The sequence below is a fragment of the Prenolepis imparis genome, unplaced genomic scaffold (genome assembly GCF_030444845.1).
Source record: "Prenolepis imparis isolate NDT839.2.m4 unplaced genomic scaffold, iyPreImpa1.0 SCAF_8, whole genome shotgun sequence".
Classification (NCBI taxonomy): domain Eukaryota; kingdom Metazoa; phylum Arthropoda; class Insecta; order Hymenoptera; family Formicidae; genus Prenolepis; species Prenolepis imparis.
This window is the reverse complement of record NW_028141166.1, coordinates 18,307,814-18,324,696: the sequence shown is the minus strand read 5'-3', so window position 1 is coordinate 18,324,696 and position 16,883 is coordinate 18,307,814. Positions and strand designations below refer to the sequence as shown.

Sequence of the window (16,883 nt, the reverse complement as noted above, 5' to 3'; positions counted from 1 at the left end):
CCTTCGCCCTTCCCCGCGCGCGCGAGCGCCCAACCCCCTTCTTCTTCGTCGTGTATTCTTCCGTCTTCCTCACGACATGCTCGCAAGCAAAGTGCGGACCGTAAAGTGCGCGCGAGAACGCGAAATGTTGAGAGACTTGCGGCCTTTTGTTGGACCGACAGGCGACAGGGTAAATGCGCGGCCACGGAACCGCCTACGCGAGCGAAGGAGACAAACGACTTCTTTCGCGGATCTATCTCTTTTTCGTTCGCGAATTATTTCTACCAACCTGTCGCAACCGGAGATCTAATTTTTTTCGAATTATACCAAATGGTACCGTAAAAAGGCGTATTTAAATCGCGTAAACATTTTTTTTTACATTTAGATTCATTTTAAGAAAAGGACAAAGTAAACTAAATTTTTAAAATTCTTGTGTGTATTTCACTAGAATATTAAGATATCGTCTCTCGTTCTCTTTTCACGAAAGAAAAGAGCGAATCACTTTTATTTGAGCAATCTTCACAGAGAGACACCGCAGAGAGAGAGAGAGAGAGTAGATAGTCTTCTTGCACCGGGACCGCGTCAATTTTTTTCTGGCAGGTATACACACACATTCACACACACGTACACGTAAAGGGGGCGTAAAGGGGATGTTAAATGTCACGCGAATTACGCGAAGCAAGAAGGAGGAAGAAAAAACGGAGGGACACGCGGTGGAGCCCGATGACATACGGGAAGACACGTAAAATAGAGGACGTCGATCTCTCGTTTTAGCCGCGGACCGTAGGAAGACACGTAGAATGGACGTTGTCGATATTCACTTTTCACGCGAACGACACGTACGTATAAGTTACGGTGATGTGAGGCGGATCCATTAGACTATGCAATTGTCCACGCACCGCGGCATTGTCAGCCGCCATGGAGATTTCTATTCAGAAATCGCGGAAGTTCCCGGGACGCATTGACGAGAGATGGAGGATGATCGAGGGCCGCTCTTGTTGCGAGAAAGAAAGAGATACGGTGGAGAGAGAGGAATACGAGCGCGATACGAGGGAACGTCCGAATAGGAAGGGATGAGAGAGATAAAGAGCGAAAGAGAGAGGAAGGGAGGAAAAACAGAGCGGTAGGTAGGTAGGAAACAGTATAGAACTCTCGATTTATATTAGAATAATCCGTCAGGCGTGTCAGTTTATATAACAAGAGATTTTTATACGATGGCCGCGCACGAGAGTGTGTATCCACATATATATATATATATCTGTAGATTTACTAATAACTCTCGATATATTCCCCGACGAGAGATAATAAAATAAAGATTCGACGGTTTAAACGCGCACGCGAACCGTGCTTTCGAGCTTTTTATTTGCTTCAAATTTCGAGAGCATCCTCGTGATATCGCGCAACGTTCCGTTCTATAGAGATATCTATCGATATATCTTTATTTTTATGTTTACAATAGTGTATCTCTCGCGCATATCGATAGTTTAATTTATGCAAAATTATTTCAATCACAGAAGACACAGTATCGAAAACACTGAAAAGTATCAAAAAGACATAGTTTCTCGTTGATAATGATTCTACAACTATACGTACCTTTTTGCAAACAGATTGATAAAAAATTAATTAATCGTATTGCTTTTCATTAATTTTTATAGTTGCGAGAAATGTTTCATTTCATGCATTATCGATATTGTAATCTTATTTCCAAAGTGTTCGAAATATCTTATATTTCTTCAAGATACTCAAACACTATCTCTTGTTGCACTAAGTTTTCTCAATGTCTATAAACTATAATCTTACAATTAAACATTTTTCAAAAATTCTCCAAGGTATCTCAAAGAATTTCACGCAAATACATATATCGATACTTGCGACATCCGATAACGAGCGAATAAAAAGATACCCTATTAAATTCCAGCAACCCCTCTCCCTTCCTTTCCACCCATTCATCCGGCGATGCCGTATGCAACAGTGGATCAAAGACAGACGCAGTCTCGGATGAAACTCAATGAAACACAGAGAGAAATAGACAGACCGAGGGGTCAAGGGAGCAGGGGGGAGGAAAGAGGGAGAGAAGGGAAGAAAATCTCGGATTTCCTCCGAAGCGGTCGTCGTTGTTCCGCGACCCGCGGCCGCCCGTTGTCTTTCGGGCGCTCTCGAGTTTCCACTCTCGGTCGTCTCGTTCTCACCACGCCCACGTCAATTTGCCTTGCGCTACAAACTTCGCGATCGATTATAGCCCTCTCCTTCCCCCCTCCTCCCCCGCCGATTACGGTGTAACGAGATATCGCGCGGTCTCCGAATGCGGTGTGTGGCACGTTGCTGACCCCCCTCTACCCCCCATTGTCGAGGGTACCGATCCGTTCTTCTCTATGCGTGCGTATATACACGGCTTATGTTTTTAACGTACGTGTATGTGTGTGTAAAAACACACCGCAAAGACTGGCCGCGGTCGCGTAATAATTATCCACGAGGAGGCGGGGAAAGAGGGAGGTGAGGGGGGCCTTTGCTCTCTCGCATTCACTCTGAATTACACAATGTGTCGCGTCCGCCATTGTGCGATCTCCGCTGATTGACAGAGAAAGGATACGGAGAAACGGGCATAAAGGGCACAAAAGAGACGCCTGGCCTCACGTCATTCTTATACAGTTAGTTCGAGAAACACAATCTCTCTCTTGATGGTTAACGTTAATACGCTTCCAAGGAATACCTCGATAATCGTTACGGTTAGGAGTTATACATCTCTTTCCCTCTTCTTCCTTACTTTATTTCCGGTGTTCACCTTCTCGTTGACGGCTCAAACTCTGCGGTTACAACAGTAACCTTGTTTATGCACGAAGCAGTGCTGCGGTAATATGTAACTGGATTTTGTGACAAAAGATTTTCTGTTTTTTTTCAAGTGTTACAATTCAAAAAATTTGACTTGTCGATGAAGCTAAAAAATTATAGCTATATAAACGTTTGCGTTTTCTTCCTTTCGTATAGTATATTTCAAAGTGACACTTGACTCTGACAAGGTTGAAATGACGCGATCGATCCCTCCCTTCCGGCAAATCACCGTGCGAACTATCGTAGTATCAAAGACGCAGAAAACGAATCCTTCCAAGAGGAGCTGATCCTCGAAGAAGCATCAGGATCGAACAAGCTTCTTCTTCGAGATCGCCCGAGGTGTGGCTTTGCATCCGTATTTTTATTATCGTCGGCACCCCCTTTCCATCACTCTCTTTCCCCCCAGAAGATACATAATGATCGAATCCGAGTGAAAGGATTTCGCGATCTCGCCAACGTACGCGGGATATTTTCGTGGAGGAGGGCACAGGTATCCGGCGTTCTCCCCCCGACGTATTTACGTATAAGCGCCATTTGGCCGTGGCTTTGTCCGCGAATTTCCCAACTAGTCATTGTCCTCACGTTATTGTTTGAAAGGACGCGGGGGATGACAAGCCCATGCCAAAGAGCATCCCGCCCTCTCTCCTCGGGCCACTCGTGTCAATCTTTCGCGACGCGGTTAAAATAACCGTCCCGGTCTTCGTACGCATCTTTTACTTACTCGGAGTATATAAATGTATTTATAAATTAAAAGTTTTTAATTTAAAAATAATTTTTCTTTCAAGTTTTTTTTTGTAGACGGATAAAAATATTTCTAATTTATTTTTCTTATAAAAATCATAAGAAATTAATTAAAGTCGCTTAATATTTTGAAATTCAGCAATTTTGCCGAATTAAGCGCTGTAGAAACACGACTAGATAATAAATCCTTTATCCTTTAATTAATTTCAAAGCTCTTGCTTTAAAAAGATTTTAATTATAAAGTTAATTACAAATGAAAATAAACATATTAAAATATTGTTCCAAAAATATATACACATATATATAATGTTTAATTATACTCTTGTTAAAGGAGCTTTAGGAATATGTCTTGTTATGAAAGAGCGATTGATTCGGTGATTAATTTCAAATCATCGAGGGCATCGATCCAGGTAGCTGACGAGATCTCGATAGGCGATTTCAAGGGGAACGACTTACAATCATTCGATCTAAACTCATTCATTCTTTTCGGGGGGAACAACACGTTCAGCGGGATTGGGTGCGGAAAGATTAACCGTATAGATATACGTATACAAATAGAAGCATCTCTCTTGAAAACCAGTCGTGTCGGTATCATTTCCCTAATTCGGACCGGCCAATTAAGTTTGTTGTACTTACAGAGAAAGCCCCTTTGACGACGCGATGCACCGCGATGTATTATATGTATAATCGTCTCTCGGCACGGCATATTATACTAATATGCCGATTGTCGAGCAACAAAGGAGCGAGCGAAAGAGAGGAAGGGGGCAAAAAGAGAGGCGTGAGCGGGGGTTCGGTTTTGGCCCTCGGTTTTTAATGTGTGCCCAGGTGTGTGCCCGAGGTTCGCGCTTCACTAAATTATTTCATATCTTGTCGTATACGCTCGCCGCGGATCTCTCGGCTGCTTATCTGCCCAAATTATTGTACCCCAATGATGCAACGCTCTACTTGGCCGTTTACATATATAAAATCTTTTTTTTCTTCTCTCGCCGTTGTTGACATTCCATTTTACTGTTACGAACATTAACTCAATCTTTTAAAAAAAGGAAGATAGATTTTGAATTAATAATTAGGGAAATATAAAAAGGAAATGAAAATTAGAATCAAATAAGCTGCATGAAATAGGAGAAATTAATGTAAATTATAAAAGCAAACTTAAAAAAAGACAGAAAAGCAGTTAAAACATAATTAATTTTAATTAATATTTATGGAAACGACTTATATACATATACATATATATATATATATATATATATATATATATAATCATACATTTTATTTTTCATTTTTTATTTCTTCCTAATTATTAATTAAAAATCTATTTATCCATCTCTTTTTAAAAGACTGAATCAATGTTCATAACAATAAAATGGAATTTTCAACGACGGCGAGAGAAGAAAAGAAAGACATTTTCTTTGAAACTTTTGAAGAGAATTAAATCTTCGTTGCATATCCCTTCTCTCTTTCTCTCCGTAGTTAACTCAAACAGTTTGAAGAGATGCTTCTTCAAGCTCTCGAAAAAAAATTTAATTTAAGACTCGAAAAATCACATATTCTTTTTCTTCGTTTAATCAATTCGAGAACATGAATATCGCGCAACGTTTCAAAGACGATGTCTGGACAGACGAGGTCGCGAAACAGATATAGTTCAGCGGTCGCCATTATCATTCGGAGGGGGAGGATGGGGGTGGAAACGACCTCTCCGCGGCCTCCTATAATCCGGGCGCGATCTTTATCGTCAAATTCTGTAGCGGGGGCCGCATCGGTGCCTCGATTGCGCAATCAAGATGGCATCGAGAAAGGCATCTCTCGCCTTCAACTCAAACTACCAACAAGTATTTCAATATCCGCTCCAATATATTCCCATCGACCCTATAAACGTGTGTGCAGTTATATTGGATTCTCTCTCTCTCTCTGCTCCTCCTCTCTCCCTCTCTCTCTTTTTCCCTCTCTTTATCGGCCCTCCTCATCTTCTCCTCTCTCCCGTCAATCTTTCCCTCTTGCTTATACCCTAGTCCACCCTCTATACGCCACGTTTCACTGACGTACGTGATGCGCGCGCGGGCGGACATGACCTCACACGGACGCGGAAATGTTCGTGGCAAAGTTCCGGCCAAGAATCGCGCTCGTTCACATTTTGTAACCCCTCTGGTTGAAAGATTCCGAGGCCGGCGATCCTCTTCCTCGCGAAAATAACGCTGCTCGAATACGACGCCCGATTAACGAGGCGGGGTAAACTCTATATGGCGCGCGCTTATTATATCTAATGCCTATCGAGACTATCCGGTTCCTATTTATTCCCGAGAATAATCCGTACCCACCTGTGACGCCGCGGTATAGAATCCATCCGTGTGGATTCCGCTAACTGCTATGGAGCAGATTTTTCATCCGACATTGATATCGAGGCGGCAATAATCTAAGGCTATTAAAATTCTTAGAAATATATGTATTATATCGAAAATTGAACTTTTTATTTGATCAATTTGCTATTATATAAGACTTTGATAGTAATTAAAGTATAAGAGATATATTTAGTTCAAGTTACAAGACTGTAAAAAAAACTTGATATACTCGATTAAGATTGAGAGAAATTGATTGGAAAATCAGTAAATTATGCAGAAAAAAAAATTTATATTCTACAATTCTACATGATTGTCATCGCATACAGACGCTATTATTTAATATAACTTCAAAGCCGACGTTCGAAATTAAAATTCTGAAAAATTAAGAATGCCGGAACAAAATCCAATAGAGACAATTGCATGTGCTTTTCGAAAATTTATGTTGAAGAGAATGGATCTCGTTGAAAGACACGTAGCTTCGCACTTTCCTAGCGACATATTTTCGCGATGCAAAATGGCGGGGATTAAAACGACCGCGAAGGTATACGATGGGAGGAAAGGGGAGGAAAGGAAAGGAAGGCGGGATAAAAGGGAAGGAAAAACGGAAGGAAAAACGGAAGGAAGGAAGGAGGGAAAAGCGAGACGCGTGGGAAGGATAGAATTCTTCGGGGGCGCGAGAGCGATACCGCCGAACGGGAAATGCAATTCGTGGCTGCGTCGGTGGCGAGTCTCAGCCTCGGTCGACAGATAGATAGAGTCAAGATTCAATTAGCTCTAGCTGTCAGCTGCATGATACTCGTCGATTCAATACACCTTGTCGCTCGTGTGTGCCTTTGCTTACTGCTACGTGCGCGCGCGTATGTATGTATATATGTGTGTAGCCCCGTCGCTGAAGTTATGTTCGTGTGTGTTTCCGCCGCGCCCTCGTTTATGCGCCTCTACATTAACACGTGGAAAACCCGACGAATTTTGGAACCGAGGATGTCGCTGCATCGCGACACTATTTCTCTTCGATGATGGGGGTGGAATTCGGTCTCTTTGGAGAGAAGAGAGAGAGGGCGATCTTTGCGTTTAATACATTTTTGAGAAAACTAAAGGGTAAAATTTCATCGTAGAGAAAAAAAAAATTAAAACGTGAGACAAGATGAAGAGTGAAAGTATCACAATTTGAGATCTTCGCTCTACGGAAAGATACCAAAATTTTTAACGCCTAATTTCATAATGTAATTGTCTGGTGTCTATATAACTGTAGAAATTAAGCATGAATCTAAAACATTTTATTATATGTATAGTATAAGAAAATCTCGGATTCTCTGCATCTTTTATGAACCGCGAGACTCGCGTTGACGATCGCAATTTAACAAGCTTTCAACGCTCGCGCATATACTTTTTCAAGACGCAACACGCGCTCTATTTGTTCCTTTCCTCGGTTTCCTCCCGTCTACCCTCGATTGAATTAATTGAAGCGATTCGACTGGATTCCGATGCCGACTCGAACGTCGCGTTTCAAATTCATGAAGGAAAACGGAGGGGGAGGAGAATATAGAGAACAAGAGAGAGATATAGAGAGATAGAAATAGCGGTTGATGTGCGTGTAGATGATGTAGGTATCACTTATCCGGGGGGGGGGGCAGATGGGGGAGGAGGGGGACCAGCCATTTTCAATTTATTTCAAGTGCCTTTTCGTGGCGGAGAAAAGAAGGGTGCCGCGCCGCGTTGCCCCCCCACCCCCTTTCACGGGACAGAGAGATACCTCTATACCATACCGTCGTCTCTCCACCTTATATATACCGTCGCCCGCAACCGATCTCGCACGCGGATTCGACACGACGGTATTAAGGTTTTAGAGTTTATACGTCGTCGATTCGCGCGCATCTCGCGTATCATCCCCCTGTCCCCCCCTGCCCCCTTGAATGCGACGTTCGATCGATACGATTCGCGAGCGAGCGATCACTGTGGCTCATGTTCGAATCAAGTGTTCGAAAACGCCTTCTTATTTGTCGAATGTGCTAGAGAAGCAGTTTACATTATTACAACGTTCGCTTATGCTGTGAAAAGCTGAGAAATTTCGTTTAAAAATCATTTTAAATTGAACTCGAATCTCTTGACGAAAGAAGCTCGAATTCTCACTCTTGTGCAACAAAAAAAATTGCAAAAAGAATTAATTTATATTTCTTTATTATATCGAGTTTTCGTGCGTTTCCTCTTCTTTGACGTGGCATCGTATATATAAAAACTCGATAAATAAAACACGGAAGTCGCGAAAAAAATATCTCATCCGGGCGCCGCGAAGAGAGAGGAGGGAAGGAGGAAGGGGAGGGAAATGGGAGGGGAAGCGACGACGAACGGAAACGCTGGGAGAGTTGTAAAAAAATAACGCAGTTAATTAGCAGGCCACTTTAGCGGGCTCGCGTGTACTGTTAACGCAGAATCGCGGAGAATAACTCGCGCGAACGTGAAGAAAAAAAAAGCACGCCCTCGAACGCGAGGCAACTGAAACTCACCCCGCCGAAAACCGCCCGTCCGAACTCCTCTTTCGCTTACTGTTTACTTTCTCTCTCTCTCTTTCTCTCTCCTGGTGTGGCTTCTCCGCAGTCAGCCCTTCCGCGTATTTTTTTTTCTGCTCTTTTTCCTTTCTTCTCGCTCTTAGGCGCCAATCGCATCGAGCTGTTTCATTCGTGAAGCGAAAATTTCGCGTAAACACGGAATCACCGATGAATGACCTGATGGATTTACGCTTATTTCTGTGCAGATTCTCTCTCTTCAGGTGTGCGGTCTCTCGATTCTCTTACGATAATATTTGCTCTTTGTGATGTGTGTTTCTCACTTTAAATACACTTTAACAGACCTTCAACAACACGTCGAGTGATGCGACGCAGAAATAAGCGCGAAAGCTTGTATCTCGCAATTACAAGGCTCGCATGCGTGCATCGAGGAGGAAGTCGGGAAGCCCTTTCTTCGAAGCGGCAGAGAAAAAGAGAGAGAGAGAGGAAGAGAGAAAGAGAAAAAAAAGCGGGAAAGATTCCGAATCTCACGAACTGTCACGTGCACAATCGCGAGATAGAGAGACGATTCCCTCTCCGGGACGCAACCCCTTCTGTGGTTTTTTCCCCCCTTTCTCTGGACAATGGTCCGCGGGCGAAAGGAGAAATTGAATTTGCAACATCAGTAAACTGCGCGGCAGTTTGTCTCCCGCAATCGAAAAGGAGCGAGAAACCGGAGGAGCGAAAAGATAGCGGGGGAGGGAGGGAGGCGGAAAGGGAGGAAAGGAGTAGTCTCCAGAATCAGGAGGATGGGGGGACGCGAGAGAGAAAGAGAGAGAGGGCGGATCGCGTTTCACGCCTGGTGGATTCCGAACCGTTTGAAACCCAGGTGGAAATAATACAACTTTGTGTTCCTTGTTAAGGATCAAAGGAAATCTACCCCCAATCTCGATGTCGAGACTCTTGGCTGGTCTCTCCGTTCGCCTCCTCTCTTTCGGTCTTTCCGACCGGCATGAAACTTAGGCAAAAGCGTTTACTGACTGTATGCTTTACTTGACAACTTTCGGTAATAATACGTAAAGTGGAATCGAGATTCGACCTTTTTTTTTTTTTTTCATAGAACCGCCCGAGATTTTATAACGTTAAAACATATCGATGAATAGATATCGAGTTTATGAATAAAGAGGAAAAAAGAAAAGAAGAAGAAAGTTGTAATATTTTTGTGCAATAGAGTCGGAGATGAGGAAGATCTTATAATATAATTAATTAATATTATGGCGAGAAATATTCATTTATACATCACTTATGTACATGATGTTTTTTTAATTTCTTTCTGTGGTATTTGTATAACGTTGATGGTTTGTATTTAAAGTAGTATTTTTTTGGTTTATATGAAATCATGTCTAACATTAAATACAAACACAAAACATAGAAATATATTATCATACTATTAGAACCCAAACATCGTATTTTATAACAAATACAAATTGCATTTCTCTGAATGTCACTATACTGAGATACGCAATGAATATCTTTCATTACACATATCACCATTGAAAAAAATTTTATATTATATACACTATTTCAAACTACGTATTTTCTTCTTTTCTCTGTATAGCGCCTTTTGTCGGACTGCAAAGGAACATTGCAATGTTAGAATAAATATGAAATAATGTATGTATATAACTTCAATAATAATATTTTCTATTAATTAAAAGATCATGCTTGAATCAATAATTGGTGAAATCATAATTTTAAATCAAATAATTTTGTTCTAAGTATTATATACATATACATATATATCCTAACATTCTGTATATTCCGCAAAAAGTTATTTTGCGTAAAAAAAGATAATGTGCATAAATAGTCACTCACCAAGAGGATCGTAGTATAGAAATTCTAATTTATCACCCAGTCTCTCTCGGATTCGCACCAACTGATGACTGCTTATAAGACTTTGTGCGACGACTAAGATTAGCCTGCAAAGAGAAAACAACAAAGTATTAATACATTTAAATTGTACATACATTACATTGTTATACAGACACAAATGTTTTTGATGAATAATAAAAACCTTTCGCACAATTGACAATTATGTCTAATCTCATTTTTCTCATATTGAGAAAAATATTCTATTCAATTGATCTCTGATTATGTTTTCATAAAAAATTAGGCAATTTTTAGCATGCGTCTTCGATTATTTGTAGTAGAAAGCAATGTTTTGCCGCCTTTCGTGCGATTAGAGATATCTACTCCGTTAATATTCTAATCTAACCTCGAAGTTAGGGGTTCGTTTAATTAAAACTTTCTTACTTGCTCTTTGTCTTTCCCAATAGCGCGTTCGTTAAGAACATGACGACAGAAATTTTCTTCGATATCGTGATTCAAAACACTATCTATCATATGATTTATCGTAAATAAATATTCGACTAACTATACTTCTAATACGAACAATTCGCTATACTTTTTTAGGTTAGGGTCAAACAATGAACAACTGCTTTGTCGATAAAACAGAATTACTCTGTCGGTAATCGACAAGTTATCATCAAAGATAATATATATCTATGACTGCGCAATCCACTTGATGTTACAAATGCTATGAAGCGTTCTTCTTCTCTTTTCTTTTAATAAAGAAAGAAGGAGAGCAAGAATACTTCGAAGCATTTGTAGTATCAAGTGGATTGCAGTCTATTATATATAAAAACAAAATATATATGCATATTTCTATATTATAATCTATATATCTACATCTACATCTATTATATAAAAAATATATATATATATTTCTATATATTATAATTCTATATTATATATTCTTTCCTCAAAAACACACATGTAAGCTTTTGAAATAAGAAATGTAGAAAATGTAAGAGTACAAATATAATGTACCTTTCCTTACGGAAAGAAAAGATTATATAAATGTTAATTTTAATTAACTTTCAATATTTACAACAAAATTTGAATTAATAATGATATATTCAAGCCAAATTATGTGTGGATATATGTGGATATTTAATATAGGCTAAATATTCACATACATGGATATGATTACATTTTATAATAGCTTTATTAATATATTATTAAAGGCAGTGTGCATTACATACATATACATTGTCAGCAGTTGTTTAAGAAATTTAGAAAAATTGTTCGATTTGACTTGATTTTTTGAACTGACATAAATTTATATATTGATATTTTACTGAAAATAGCTTCATATTTTAATATTCCTATTACGATATCGTATTTTAAATTTTCTTTTAATCAATAATAAAATAAAATAATCAAAGTTGTAATAAAATCAGAAACGTAAGGAATATAAAATGTTGCATACATTCGCATTTTTTGGTTTATCTTGTGCTTTATAATTTCTAATATTCGAAAATGTTCAAGTAAAGTGTAAAAAAACAGAAATGATGATATCATTATATTATAAAGATGTATTAAGTCATCTTTTTATCACAATCTCTAAATCAAAGTAAAAAATTAAGCATGCCTAACCCTAACCATAAAACATAATAGTTTCGTTATTATTACACGTGAAAATATATATCTTCAAAATATAGTTTCTTGAAATTTGCAAATCATGATGGCGTTTTGATTTTATCATTAGCTAAAATTTCTAATCGTTTAATTACCTTTGCAAGTTCAAGATTTTTATCTAATTTCAGATAATTTACTTTCCGTACGTTGTGTATACTGGCCCACATAGGTAACAGCTTGCACAATTGTCGTATATGCTCTTCCATTTCCTGCGACGTTAATTTCGTTCTGAAAGAATTGTCTAACTTTTGTATCACTGCCTCCAACGGCAAAACGCCCTTCCTGTCTGCTACGAAAATATTGCGAAGAAACTTTGCCAACTCGGGAAGTCTAGAGTATAATGCAACTTCCTTGTCTGCATTAGGTGTTCTTGTCATGGCTTCTAATGCTTTGGCCTCCTGCCTAGCACGAACCTACAAATATTATAATTTATGGAGTGCGATCAAATATATACATATGTTAATATATATATATATATATATATATATATATATATATAATAAATGTTAACTGTTATCTTAGAATAATTATTCTTACTTTTTCCAGTAGAGCTTTGGGGATTCCTTTAAATAGTGTATTCAGATGATTGATTTGTGTGGATGGCGTAACTGGTGGAGTATCCATAATACCAATATTAACTTTTGGAACACCATCTTCTGTGGTTTGCGTTGTAGAATCTTGTGAAGATGGGGATTTGGATTTTGTAGTTAAATTTGCTTCAGCGAGCCTTTGCAATGCTTTCTCCATGCGCGTACCACAATTGAACAAAGATTTAGCTTTATCTGTAAAAAGAAAAATAACGCAATTACGAAGAAAGAAGAATAAACAAAATTCACAAATATTAATATTTCATGAATTTGTTTCATCAAGCACTAACAAAATAGAAGCTTACATATTCTACTAATAATTCGATCCCTTTTAATTGATATTTTAAATCCATTTTCTATAATTAATTTATTGATTAAAGATTGGTGACCCATAATGCAAGGATGCATAATATAACTGCTCAAGTATTACATGTAAGCAATACTTTTATACCAATTGCATTATTTGCTGATTAATCAATGAAGTTTTGCAACATTAAAGCTATGTAAACCATATTTCGCAAATATGCAAACGCATTGTTATTTACTTCTCTTGTGCAATATTTTGTCCTACTTATTTTCTTTGGTATTAAGACCATGTTACATCATTATGTATGAATGTATATAATATAAAAAATATCATATACACGAATATTTTAATTACATATTAACAGAAAATGCATTAATAGAAAAAATAATTTATCATATATTCTTTTTATCTTCTTTTCTTGTAAAAATATCTCGTAATTCTTACCAAGAACATCTTTAGCAGATGTCTTCTCGACAACAGGTGGCTGCGGTAATTCGGCTTGTTCAATTTTTTTGCAAGATTCCACATCAAACTCGGGATGCCAGCGTACTATTTTCTCTCTTGGTATATTCATTAATCTTGGACTTTCAAAACTCAGTAAAAATTTCTCATGTTCATCTTTCATTCTCTCTGTAATAAAAATATGCAATTTAACAATAAAGATCACTATACATAATTACTATTATAGATGAATCTATTTAAAACATATGTTTGTATCTAAATACCTAGTAAAATATTATAAAATTTCTTTCTTCTTTCAAGCAGTATTGTAGGACTCATGCTACTTTGAGAGGCAGTCTTCAATACATTATCCGCATCAAGAGTATTTCTTCCATTATTTTTTTCAACCACAGGTGTCAGAATTAATTCATATCTCTCTTGTTTGGATACTGAACCAAAATTGCGATGCTTCTCTTGATGATAAGTATATGCATCAGGATAAATAGTTTTTATTTGAGCTAGATGTTCCTGCGTGAAATTACGTCGCAGCAACTCTTGAACTGCAGGTTTCAGTTTATTGAATGTTATCAATTCCTTTCTATTAAACAGCATTGCTGAAACCTAGAGACAGAATCAAATATTTATCTTTATTATAAACATAGATTTAGTCATGCTATATATATAGTAATATAAAATATATAAAGAGATTCAAAAATATAAAACAAAGATTTTTTTTATAGGATATTACCGTATCTATACATCTGAATACTTCAGCAAGGAATCTGTAGTCATAAGGTAACGCCAATCCAGGTATCTCGCTTTCAGCCAATGACAGATACTTTTGATATGCCTTAATAGGACTGGATTTTATCGGACTTGGTGTTGTTTCTTTAGGCTCAAATAAAATTTTCCTCTGAGGACTGGCCATCTTCGAAAGAGCCGCATCTTTGGTTGGAGTTCGCAATGCCTTGATTGGAGATTTGCATGCTTTCTGCGGACTTTTACATGAAAAAAAAAAAAAAAAAAAAAAGAGAACGTTACAAAAAGATTAAGATATTCAACTATCAAGTATAAAGCAGCAAAATCTTCTTATACCTCACAGGAACTTCAAGTTCTATCTTTTCAAACTTTTGCATCTGAGGTTTCTTAACGTCGTTCCGCTTCTGCAGTTGCTCCAGCGCCCGTTCGTGATTCGCAATTCGTTGCGTTATGGCTTTCAGCTCCGCTAATCTCGAAGATTTATTGATTCTATTCTTGATCTCGGCCAAGCTTAAGTCATCGTTCTTCGCGAGTCTCTCCATCATCGAGACCCTTCTCGACGACGGTGGAGTAAGCGGACACTCGACCTCCTTCGGGACGACGGGAGCCTTGGTGGGAGTCTGCGGCTTCTTCTTCTGAGGGCTGAGCGTACCTTTCTTCTCGAAGGGCACTTTCTTGCTCTCCGAGTCGCCGCTCGCCTTCAGCAGGCTGTCTCTGATATCCGGCTGGCTGCCATCGGTGGCGGATGACGCGCGCGAGCGCATAGCGCGCGTCCTGGGCCTGTTCGGGGTCTTCTCGGGGGTCCCCTTGGAAGAGTCGAACTGGATATTGCGAACCGCTTTATTGGCGCGAGTTACCTCCTTCGCAGGAGCATCCCTCAGCATGATCCTCGGACTCGTCCTCTTATTACCTCGCTCGTCAGTCTGCTCCGAGTCGTTGGCATATGTCAACGCTTGGCTACTCGAGTGATCTCGCTCCAGCAGCAAAACCTTAGACTTACCGCGTATCTCGTCGCACGCCTGACGTTTGCGCGTATTAAAGTACGCCGTCACCGATGGCTGCGACATGATATTACAATTGTAATAAATCGCAAATAGGACAGGAGGTTATTGTCGTTCTGCTTCTCGAAAGCCCGCCTTTTTATCCGTTCGGCGCGAAAAACGCCGTTGAATCAGCTGATAACGAACCACCGAATTACCGAATGACAGATACGTAGACTGGATTCTTTAAACGTTGGAAGCGAACTCTGGCGGCAAGAATGTTCATCGAGGAAGATGTATCGTTGTCTCTCTCGGTAGTTTATAACTGTAGGCCGCGGTCTGTTTGAAGAATTTCCTTCATCAAATTATAATTAGAGCAAAATATCTTTGCTCTCTTCGTTCGAATTGTTCAATCTATTATAAATCAAATATCTTATCATTTTCCGCTATCGTCTCTTCACTGCCAAAACTCCTTCCAATTATGTATCGAGTTCGGTGATACATGTGTTCTTATAATGCCCCAGTGAGGTTAAATATAATTAAATTTATTTAAGCATAATGTAAAATAGGATCAAAATAAACAGTAGTGGTATATTATGAAGAAAATACGGCAAGTGTCTCTTATTTGTGACAATAATAATAATTCGATAAATTTCTAACCCTGGATTAGTTTTACTTCCTTTTACTAACCTCAAAAATGTAACTTTCTCTTTCATTTGGAAACGTATTCTTAAAAGAAAATTGTAAAAAAGCTTTATATACTATATATACATAAAGTTTTATAAAACAAAGCATTTTTTTCTATCGTATAATTATTTTTTGTTATCTCATATCTAACAAGACTCCAACTATTACAATCCTTATATTAAAAAATAATTAACTGTTTAAATATAAAACAAGAACCAAGTAAAATCTCGTAAATTATATCTTTTTCTTTTATTTTTTAGACAATGAACATTGCAAGAGGAGTGGAATTAGTTTTTGGTAGACTAAATCACATGAAGGGACGTTTATTCTCGCCTAAAAACTTATTATATACAAATGTAGGCATATCAATTTCTCTTTCTGGGACAGGAGATATTTTGGAGCAGCATTACGAGATATTAAAGGTTTGTTCACTATACGCTTAGATTTATAACACTTCATTAATTTTTACGACACTACAACTCATGTCTGTGCTTTACAGGGTCATTGGGATAGATGGAGTTTTGTGAGAACAAGAAACATGGCCATATCTGGTATGTCTATTGGGATAGTTTGTCATTACTGGTATAATTTCTTGGACACTAGAATGGCTGGACGCACCATTGGTATAGTTTTAAAAAAAGTGGTTGTAGATCAATTGATTTGCTCACCTCTTTGTATAAGTATGTTTTTCTTGACGCTAGCCGTGCTGGAGAATAGTAGCTTTGAAGAGTTTAAAGACGAAATCCGAAAGAAAGCACATAGATTGTACGTAGCTGAATGGGTTATATGGCCTCCAGCACAAGTCATTAATTTTTATTTCCTTCCCACACGGTACAGAGTGCTTTATGATAATACGATATCTCTTGGTTATGATGTGTATACCAGTCACGTGAAGCACGATATACGAAGTTAATGGTTATGAAATTAGAATTTGAATAAAATTACAAATAGAAACAGAATTTAAATAAATCAAGTAGAACTTATTTGTTAATTTGTAGAAAGCTTCTCCTGTATCGCGATTTTTATCCCCTTTACAATAAATTATTCCCTGCAGGCAGGATTAAGATCTCAATTTCTGACATGTTTATTGTAACATATTTAATTGGATATATATATTGTACATACTTTTTTGTATATAATATATATATCTATTATAGAATTAAAACTGAATAGGTTTATAAAATTATAAATATAAATTATAGAGATGATAA

General features: G+C 38.1%; 3 protein-coding genes across 3 annotated transcripts; 1 reads left to right on the top strand and 2 right to left on the bottom strand.

The window, feature by feature from the left end:
- Positions 1–9,674: 9,674 nt before the first annotated feature.
- Positions 9,675–10,844, bottom strand: Mrpl33 (mitochondrial ribosomal protein L33). The gene is made up of 3 exons (XM_083043804.1): positions 10,685–10,844; positions 10,247–10,350; positions 9,675–10,003 (listed from the first exon to the last, which is right to left on the bottom strand). The coding sequence occupies exons 1-3, from the start codon at positions 10,723–10,725 to the stop codon at positions 9,951–9,953; spliced, it is 198 nt and encodes a 65-aa protein (XP_082899930.1). The 5' UTR covers positions 10,726–10,844; the 3' UTR covers positions 9,675–9,950.
- A 631-nt stretch (positions 10,845–11,475) lies between these two features.
- On the bottom strand, positions 11,476–15,317 carry Dup (chromatin licensing and DNA replication factor double parked). Its single transcript, XM_083044127.1, has 6 exons — positions 14,342–15,317; positions 13,995–14,244; positions 13,531–13,867; positions 13,250–13,435; positions 12,449–12,693; positions 11,476–12,324 (listed from the first exon to the last, which is right to left on the bottom strand). The coding sequence occupies exons 1-6, from the start codon at positions 15,070–15,072 to the stop codon at positions 11,953–11,955; spliced, it is 2,121 nt and encodes a 706-aa protein (XP_082900253.1). The 5' UTR covers positions 15,073–15,317; the 3' UTR covers positions 11,476–11,952.
- A 16-nt stretch (positions 15,318–15,333) lies between these two features.
- On the top strand, positions 15,334–16,750 carry LOC145939664 (mpv17-like protein 2). Its single transcript, XM_083044139.1, has 3 exons — positions 15,334–15,595; positions 15,933–16,094; positions 16,172–16,750. Exons 2-3 carry the CDS (start codon positions 15,936–15,938, stop codon positions 16,583–16,585), a joined length of 573 nt encoding a protein of 190 aa, XP_082900265.1. The 5' UTR covers positions 15,334–15,595; positions 15,933–15,935; the 3' UTR covers positions 16,586–16,750.
- The last annotated feature ends 133 nt before the right edge of the window (positions 16,751–16,883 follow it).

Bases quoted from the DNA above. Each gene is read 5' to 3' on its own strand.
- Dup (XM_083044127.1), bottom strand. From the start codon at position 15,072: ATGTCGCAGCCATCGGTGACGGCGTACTTTAATACGCGCAAACGTCAG. The intron at 13,436-13,530 runs GTATTTAGATAC...TTTTTATTACAG, and splicing joins ATTTTATAATATTTTACTAG to AGAGAATGAAAGATGAACAT. The intron at 12,694-13,249 runs GTAAGAATTACG...TTCTTTTTACAG, and splicing joins ATCTGCTAAAGATGTTCTTG to ATAAAGCTAAATCTTTGTTC.
- Mrpl33 (XM_083043804.1), bottom strand. From the start codon at position 10,725: ATGTTCTTAACGAACGCGCTATTGGGAAAGACAAAGAGCAA. The intron at 10,351-10,684 runs GTAAGAAAGTTT...TTCTCTTTGCAG, and splicing joins TTGGGAAAGACAAAGAGCAA to GCTAATCTTAGTCGTCGCAC. The intron at 10,004-10,246 runs GTGAGTGACTAT...GTTCCTTTGCAG, and splicing joins TCTATACTACGATCCTCTTG to TCCGACAAAAGGCGCTATAC.
- LOC145939664 (XM_083044139.1), top strand. From the start codon at position 15,936: ATGAACATTGCAAGAGGAGTGGAATTAGTTTTTGGTAGACTAAATCAC. The intron at 16,095-16,171 runs GTTTGTTCACTA...TGTGCTTTACAG, and splicing joins AGCATTACGAGATATTAAAG to GGTCATTGGGATAGATGGAG.